Source organism: Lucilia sericata, unplaced genomic scaffold (genome assembly GCF_015586225.1).
Source record: "Lucilia sericata isolate MDLA Ls3-8-SP2 unplaced genomic scaffold, ASM1558622v1 Contig000097F_arrow, whole genome shotgun sequence".
Lineage (NCBI taxonomy): Eukaryota > Metazoa > Arthropoda > Insecta > Diptera > Calliphoridae > Lucilia > Lucilia sericata.
In genome coordinates this window covers 312,773-320,745 of record NW_023994129.1, presented here as the reverse complement: position 1 = coordinate 320,745, position 7,973 = coordinate 312,773, and the positions used below count along the sequence as shown (strand labels likewise).

At 33.1% G+C, this 7,973-nt stretch overlaps 4 protein-coding genes across 5 annotated transcripts in view; 2 read left to right on the top strand and 2 right to left on the bottom strand.

Moving 5' to 3' along the window:
• LOC119599926 (flocculation protein FLO11) overlaps positions 1-419 on the bottom strand; it is a 48,412-nt gene extending 47,993 nt beyond the window's left edge. For both annotated transcript variants that reach the window (XM_037949871.1, XM_037949873.1), the window contains exon 1: positions 57-419. In XM_037949871.1, the coding sequence (XP_037805799.1) occupies positions 57-243 (187 nt within the window). In that variant the 5' untranslated portion in view covers positions 244-419. The remainder of the gene's footprint in view (positions 1-56) is intronic.
• Positions 420-522: 103 nt separating this feature from the next.
• Positions 523-2,703, top strand: LOC119599927 (U3 small nucleolar RNA-associated protein 6 homolog). Its single transcript, XM_037949875.1, has 3 exons — positions 523-1,034; positions 1,096-2,307; positions 2,368-2,703. The coding sequence occupies exons 1-3, from the start codon at positions 639-641 to the stop codon at positions 2,587-2,589; spliced, it is 1,830 nt and encodes a 609-aa protein (XP_037805803.1). The 5' UTR covers positions 523-638; the 3' UTR covers positions 2,590-2,703.
• An 83-nt stretch (positions 2,704-2,786) lies between these two features.
• LOC119599931 (exosome complex component CSL4) lies at positions 2,787-3,687 on the bottom strand. The gene is made up of 3 exons (XM_037949879.1): positions 3,408-3,687; positions 3,106-3,354; positions 2,787-3,043 (listed from the first exon to the last, which is right to left on the bottom strand). Exons 1-3 carry the CDS (start codon positions 3,579-3,581, stop codon positions 2,831-2,833), a joined length of 636 nt encoding a protein of 211 aa, XP_037805807.1. The 5' UTR covers positions 3,582-3,687; the 3' UTR covers positions 2,787-2,830.
• A 1,614-nt stretch (positions 3,688-5,301) lies between these two features.
• LOC119599929 (replication factor C subunit 3) lies at positions 5,302-6,743 on the top strand. Its single transcript, XM_037949877.1, has 2 exons — positions 5,302-5,635; positions 5,694-6,743. The coding sequence occupies exons 1-2, from the start codon at positions 5,576-5,578 to the stop codon at positions 6,702-6,704; spliced, it is 1,071 nt and encodes a 356-aa protein (XP_037805805.1). The 5' UTR covers positions 5,302-5,575; the 3' UTR covers positions 6,705-6,743.
• The last annotated feature ends 1,230 nt before the right edge of the window (positions 6,744-7,973 follow it).

Genomic DNA, 7,973 nt, shown 5'->3' with positions numbered 1-7,973 from the left:
ACACATCTACAAACATACATGCAATCTTTGTTTCCAATTATGTATCACAAACTTACCTCTAATTAAACCAGTGGGAGTAACGACTGGAGCTGGAACCGTTGCATGTACAATAGGAGGTGCTGCCGGGAGTAACAAAGGTTTATTGGGGAAATCATCGAATGTTAAACCTGTAACCGAAGCACTTAACAGTGGATTTTTAATGGGAGTAGCGCCGGGACGCTGCTGTTTTTGGGAATCACTCATTATATTCACACTTTAAACAAATTATAAAATAGATCTTGTAACACTTGCTTTGTTGTTCTTGAGAAATATGCAAATTTTTGATCTTTTAAAAAATAACAAACACCAGAAATAGAAATCTTTTGGAAAATTTACTTAAAAAATTTTTTACACATCACCACAATAAAATGTCAAACACAGCTGTTTTATTAAGACACATAATGTTGCCACATTATAAAAGTTGCGTAAACACTATTATCGACTCAGATTAAAGTAAATAAACTACTGTGAATCAATGTGAATTCATTTTTAGATACAACGTGTTAATCTGACAGACATAAAAACACAAATTTTAGTAAATATTTGGAAAAAAAATATATGAAAGTTTTTAATAGTTTAGTTTAAATATAAATTAAAGGATGGCGGAAATTCTCAAAGAAATACAAGAACGTGATTTATCAGAGTACGAAGCCATTAAAACTAATGGCATATGCTCCGATGAGGAGCTCCATAAATTGCTAAAGGACCGTGAACGTTTCGAGACTAAAGTGATTCAAAGCAAAAAGACACCCATCAATTACATCGAATATATACAATTTGAAAAGAATACACATAAATGGATAACGGAGAAGGAGAAACAGAATCGTTGCAACTTGACCAGTGTCAAAAAGTCTATAATTCAACGCATTATAAGATTATATCGCAATGGCACACAACAATTCCCAGACGATGAACGGCTATGGAAAAGTTTCATTCAATTTAGTCAGAAATCTAATCCGGGACAAGTGGCTGGTATATATGAAAAAATGTTGTCGGTAAGTTTGCTCGTTGGAAATGCCTACATAAAGATTTATTTTAATGATATCATTTTTTAAGTACCATGGCGACAAAGACGCAATATGGTGCGATTATGCCTTGTGGGCTTATGAATCAACACAATTACTGAAGAATGTCAAGGAAATATTCTTTCGCGCCCTTAAGAGACATCCCACTTCAGAAGTGATTAATCTAACGTTTTTCGATATATTGATTAAAGAAACTGATAGAATTTCTAATGTCGATAAGCTCAATGTAGCAGAACGTCAACTGGCTTTGGATAGAGCAGTGTTGTTGTATCGTAACAACAGAGCAAAAATAACCAACGTTTCCTACTACCTCAAGCTATTGGAGAGATGCGAAGATCCCAAGTTTGTAAACTGTACTGTTCTGTTACAAAAGGAGATAATTGATGATATTTTAAAATATTTCTCTGCTCAAGCCATAGTGTGGGATTATTTGGCTCAACGCGAGTTAAAAGGTTATAATATGATTGATTTACAAGAGATCACCTCCAAAAAAGTAGCCGAAATACAGGATATGCAAACAAATTTAGAAGATGAGAAAGACCCCACAATCAAGGGTGAAGTATGGAAGGTGAGAAGCCTAAAAACACGCATTGAATTGTGTTTCCGAGTTTACGAAAAGGCTGTAGATGCAGTACCAACTGAAGAAATGTGGTCCTATTTTATTAATGCCATGTTAGACCTAAATCAAGATGTTCGTATGGATGGTGAACTAAAACGTCACTGTTTGGCGAAATCCTTCAATATGGGCCACAAGTCGAGACTTATGGGTGTGGAACACTATCAAGCCTGTGTTGAAATGCTTTTGAAATCACCTAATGGCATAAAACATGTTGAACAATTGCTTAGTGAGGCTACCGAAACACACAAGAATGAAAAATTATATGAATTGTGGATGCGCGCATATGCCGAAACTCAAGATGAGGCAAAATTCTATGAAATCTTTTGCAAAGCTAACAAGGATTTGGGTACTGCCAAATGCGTTTCAGTTTGGTTACTAGCCTTGAAATTCTACAAAGCATACCATGAAGAAAATCCCAAAAAATTAAGTGAAATCCTTAAAGAAGCTGCCAAACAAATACATCCAGAATTTGGCCAGTTCAGAGCTTATTATTTAGAATACACAATGACTTATGAGTCATTAAAGAAAGCTCGTGATCTATACGATGAATTGTGTCAATTTCCACCTCCTTGCTTGGAGTTGCACAAGAAAATGGCCGAAATTGAATTTCAAGCTGGTACACACGTAAGTTCGCTAAAAAATTTTGTATGTGATTTTAAAATACTTATATCGTTTTAATTACAGTCCAAAGGTGATGTTAGCAGAATTCGTAAGTGTTGTGAAAATGCTGTTCATTATTTTGGTGCGTCTAATGTAGAAGTGTGGATTGATCTATTAAAGTTTGAGCGCGATGTGGGAAATTTAAAGCTGATGTCTATTATTTACGAAAGAGCCAAAAATACATTAAATCCGGAATTGGTGGATACATTTGTTACCGAATATGCATTGCTAAAGGTTATGATGTAAATTTGAAATATACATACATACATATAGTTAATATTTAGTCATAAAGTAGTATACATATGTAAGGTCCATGAAAAATACATTACATTTTTATGTTTTTAATAAAATTGTAAAAAATGATGTGTTTTTTTTTTAAGATGAGCAAAAACCATAGCTAAATTTTTGTATATATTAGCAAATGAACGATTTAAATCAGTTTGTTACATTACAAAGATAATTTTATTCATAAAATTTTATGAAATATTCAGGATTTTTCAGTTTTCAGAGCGCTAGCCGGAACAATTTTTGCAACTTTACGAGGTTCTTTAACTAAAGTATTAGGGCATTGCATTTCTGTCCAACTTACTGGCACCATAGGCGCACTTTGTGGACCACATTCACTGGCTATAGCCACCACTACTCCCAACTCATTTTCTGCCGTACTCAATTGGTAGCAAGACAATTCGGTTTGGGGTAACTAGAAAAAAGAGTCCATATTTAAAATTATTATGAATTGAACTATAAATTTTGCTGACTTACTACTTTGGCCAATATGATATCTCCAGGACGAAAAGATTTATACATTTCTATACGATCTTTTTCGGTAGATCGCACATCCTCTTTACGCAGCATTGCACGATAGTTTTGTTCCAACACATGTTCACCTATACTGAGTATGGAACATTTAGCAAAACGTTGATTTACTTGCAGAACACGTGCAGTTACAACATCTCCAGCTACTGGTACTATTGTTTGACTTCCAGCACATTGAACCTCTATGAATTTGCACTACTTTTTCCCTTTAAATAATTTGTATTGTTTATATGGTTTGTAGTACTTACATTATTTTGTTCCCGTATATCAACAGTTCCGGCAAGTGTAGCATAAATGTATCCCATGCGTTCATATGTACCCTGGCCAGCTATTGTGTTTTCATCGGACAAACAAAGACGTTGCCCCGGTAAACATATTAAATTTGAATGCTTTACTTTTTTCTCAGAACTATTAGCAGTCATTTCTTGTAAAAAATATTAATTTTTATCTAAATGAAACGTGTGTTGACAAAATATTATTTGTTTTTTTTTTTACTAAAAACAATCACAATAGACAGTAAAAGCAAAACAATTGTTTTTGACATTTAAATGTCAAAGAGATGCTATGCATTTGTCTGAAAGACGAAAAGTCGATAAGTGGAAAAGAGTCGAAAAATCGACTTTTCATAAAATGCAAAAAGTCGAAAAGTCGACTTTTAACTAAATGAAAAAAGTTGAGAAGTCGACTTTTCGCCCTAATTTTTGTATGCCGTCTATGAAGTTATGAAGGCGTATAGACATCCTAAGGTTATCATACCATAAGGATTACACGGGATCATACCGGCCAGCGGCGGGATAAATTGCCGCGAAAAATACAGAAAGTTTATTGTTTTTCATAAAAATTGCCGAGAAAAATACTGCAAGTTCATTGTTTTGCACTCACTTTGACATGTTTCCATGATGAAATGTCCCATCAAGGTGTACTGCAATCCCGGGGTAAAGAGGTGCTACCAGTACCTCTAGTTTTCCGGGACTATAAACTGGTGACGACACTTCACTCCTCGGCTAGTCAGTGAAACATCATGACCGATGAGTTGGGGGATTTACAAGATACGACCACAAATTCCGCTAGTACATCCCCTCCAATCAATAATGAAACGTCTACACCAGCTACCGAAGAGGGTGCTGTCAGTTTAGCTCCGCCCATCAATAATACAGGGTGTCCGCCGATTTGATTTGCAGCCATTTTGGTAAACATTAATCTTGACAATTCATATTTGGCAGTCGTGAAGTAGATTTTTTATTATGGAAAAATATTCGATAAACCAACCGATAACCTTAAACATTTTATCAACTTAAACATTTTAGCAACTCAATCGAAATAGTCGTGAAGAAATTAATGAATTACCGCGTGAAATGTGTGAGAATGTAATGAAAAATTTGCTTAAAAGGCTCGCATTTTTTAGGCTGACAGAGGCGGACATTTATGTATATGATATTGTATTCCATAAATAATTCCATAATTAATAAATAAAACATAAATATATCAATATAATATCCATTCTCTTTCACTTAATTAAAAATTATAAACAAAAAAAGTAGTATACTTTCCCGGCAGACACCCTTGGCGTGATCGTTATGTCGCCGTTAAGGAATTTGAACCTACCTCCGAACAAAAAGCCATTGAAACAGAAGTAAAGCAGCTGTCAAGGGTAAATCATCCCAATATAATCGCTTTGTATGGCATAGCCGCAAATCAAATGTATATATGGTTATGGAATATGCCGAAGGCGGTTAATTGCATAAGTTTTTACATGGCAAAGTAAAGCCGGCTTATTCGACGGCCCATGCTATGAGTTAGGCACGCCAGTGTGCAGAGATGGGTGATTTTTTTCCTCTTTGTTTTATTACTAAGAATAAGTTTGCGAATTGCTTTCAAAAAGTAAAAATACTACCAACTTTCGAATGATCTTAACCCTCTGGAACTGACGTGGTAGTCTGAGACCAAAAAATTAAAATGACCCATTCATTTCTTCTAGGGGTTTGAAAACATCAAAGAAAAAATTGGCTTGTACGTTACACACCACTTTATGTTTCTGTTTTGGCGGGCTTTTTTTAAGATAATTGTTTGTAGTGCTGCCAGATAAATTTCGTGTATTTTAATTTTTTTATTTAAACACTTCAAGATTTCGTTCAAAAGCTGCAAGTGGTTTTTCGAATTTTAGCTTTTATAATAAAATAACTTAGAGTTGCAAAAAATTAATTCAATTAAAAAATACTATGTTTTTTAATTTAAGTAAGAAATTGGTATTCTTGAAACTAAAATAGACAAATTTTTGGTGTAAAAAATCTGCAAATCTGGCAGTCCTGTTTGTGCGGCATTTGTAAAATCTTTTTGTTGAACTTTTAAATTCGGACGCCCGGTGTGTGTTTATTTCTTACTGATTTATTAATTAACAAAATATAATTTTGCAAAAATGGCTTTATGGGTAGACAAACATCGTCCTCGGGAATTAGTTAAATTAGATTATCACAAGGTTTGTAAATAAATTAATAGTTTAGCACATTTTTTTAATTTGTTTACTCGATATCAAGGAACAAGCTGAAAATTTGAGAAACCTCAGCCAGCAGGGAGATTTTCCACATCTAATGTTTTACGGACCATCTGGAGCTGGTAAGAAGACACGTATTATGTGCTTACTGCGAGAGCTTTATGGCCCGGGTGTAGAGAGACTTCGCAATGAGACGATGACTTTTACCACACCATCAAATCGTAAGATTGAAGTGATGACTGTTAGCAGTAATTACCACTTGGAAGTAAATCCCTCAGATGCTGGCATGTATGATCGGGTAGTTGTTATAGATCTAATTAAACAAGTAGCTCAAACTCATCAAATCGATCCCAACGGCCAAAGAGACTTCAAGGTGATTGTTTTATCAGAAGTGGATGAATTGACTAAAGATGCTCAACATGCCTTGCGTCGTACCATGGAGAAATATGTAGCCACTTGTCGCATTATATTATCAGTAAATTCAACGTCAAGAGTTATACCGGCTATACGTTCACGTTGTTTGGGTATACGAGTGGCAGCTCCTAGCCCCGCGGAAATGTGTTCTGTACTCCAAGCCATAAGTAAGCGGGAAAACATAGCTTTGCCTTCACAATTAGCCGAACGCATAATAGAAAAATCTGAGCGCAATTTACGTAGAGCTATTTTAATGTTGGAGGCATGTAAGGTGCAACAATATCCCTTCACAGCCCAACAGGATATTGTCGAACTTGATTGGCAAGTATTTTTACGCGAGACTGCCAGTCAAATATTAACTGAACAGTCTCCAGCGAAATTAGAAAAAGTTCGAGATCGTTTATATGAATTGCTAGCTCAAGGTGTACCTCCCGATGTTATTTTCCAAGGCTTGGTTAAAGAACTGGTACGAAATTGTGATATGTCAATTAAAGCTAAGACTCTTGAATACGCCGCATTATATGAACACCGTATGCAAAATGGTGCGAAACATATTTTCCATTTGGAAGCTTTTGTGGCACAGTTTATGAATATTTATAAGAAATTTATTGCCGATGCCATGATGATGGAAGATTTTTAAAAAGTATATTTAAGTTTTTTTATCTATCATAAATTTAGTTTTAGAATAAGCATTGTTTCAGTAAATAAAAACTATTATGAATTATTAAAAATCATCTCCGCTGCATGCATAATGCATTTATATTTTCAGTCGATCTTTAAAGGCATTTAAAGAAACTGGACCTGTTCGGAAATGCATCATTGCATCTGATGCTGAACTGATTATCATTTTAAGCAGTTTTATTGTCGTTGAAAAACTCTAAGTAGCTAATCATTTCTCGCCATTTTTATGATGCATGTTTTACGTTTTTTTGCGCATCATAATTTCTGTGATGCTTTTCGAACGCATCAGAATTTACCGCCGTGAGAATTCAAAAAAAAAATCTAAATAAAATGTCCCATTTTTAATTTGCATTTGCTGTGCTCAATGAGATTAAGAAAAATATTAAAATTTATTTGCTGTAAAGCTATTGTTTACTTACGCTTTTAAAATTTTCCATAAAAAAAGACTTTGAACGCAATACCATAAGTATTTTAAAAATAAAGGTTTTAAATATAAAATATTTTATTAGCAAACAAACCGGACATAAACATAGAATTTGAAATAATAAATTATTCAATTTGTTCGAAATTTATTAAATAAAATTAATTTCAGTCCATAAAACATTAATAAAAAAACATTACAATATTTTACACTTATGTGCATTAATGATGACAACTTAAAATAAGAAAGACATACTGATCAAAATTCACTTCATAATAAAATTAAATATACATAGATATGCATTGTATGTGTAAACAACATAAAAAAAATAAAATAAACCTTTGGTTCATTTCATAACTTTTGAAATCTGTTCCCATTTACAATTTTCGTAACTTGTATCAGAAAGTTTTAAGAACAAAAGCAGAGAGAACATTATGTAATAATAATAAAAAATTTTTAAATCTTTTCCAGTTCAGATATACAGAAAGTTTTTTAATCGTTTTTTAAAAAGTATAAAGCCTTGGGAACGATATGGACTATTAAAAAAACTAAAATAAAATGAACCATAGTATGTTATAACTATCAAATTTTAATGAAGATTTTGTTGGTAAATTACTTTCAAGCTTTAAGAACATATTAAAGTACATTTTAAAGTATTTCGGATTATGGTAATTGTTCAAAAATAAAACTATGTAATTGCTTAAAATTAGTTAATATGCTTTTTAGAAACAAAACTTTTTTAAGTTATTGAAAAAAGAATATATTTGAAGTAAAATTAATGAGAAGTACATATTTCTTTTATACGTA

Bases quoted from the DNA above. Each gene is read 5' to 3' on its own strand.
- LOC119599927 (XM_037949875.1), top strand. From the start codon at position 639: ATGGCGGAAATTCTCAAAGAAATACAAGAACGTGATTTATCAGAGTAC. The intron at 1,035-1,095 runs GTAAGTTTGCTC...TCATTTTTTAAG, and splicing joins TATATGAAAAAATGTTGTCG to TACCATGGCGACAAAGACGC. The intron at 2,308-2,367 runs GTAAGTTCGCTA...TTTTAATTACAG, and splicing joins AATTTCAAGCTGGTACACAC to TCCAAAGGTGATGTTAGCAG.
- LOC119599931 (XM_037949879.1), bottom strand. From the start codon at position 3,581: ATGACTGCTAATAGTTCTGAGAAAAAAGTAAAGCATTCAAATTTAATA. The intron at 3,355-3,407 runs GTAAGTACTACA...GGGAAAAAGTAG, and splicing joins ATATACGGGAACAAAATAAT to TGCAAATTCATAGAGGTTCA. The intron at 3,044-3,105 runs GTAAGTCAGCAA...TCTTTTTTCTAG, and splicing joins ATATCATATTGGCCAAAGTA to TTACCCCAAACCGAATTGTC.
- LOC119599929 (XM_037949877.1), top strand. From the start codon at position 5,576: ATGGCTTTATGGGTAGACAAACATCGTCCTCGGGAATTAGTTAAATTA. The intron at 5,636-5,693 runs GTTTGTAAATAA...CTCGATATCAAG, and splicing joins TTAAATTAGATTATCACAAG to GAACAAGCTGAAAATTTGAG.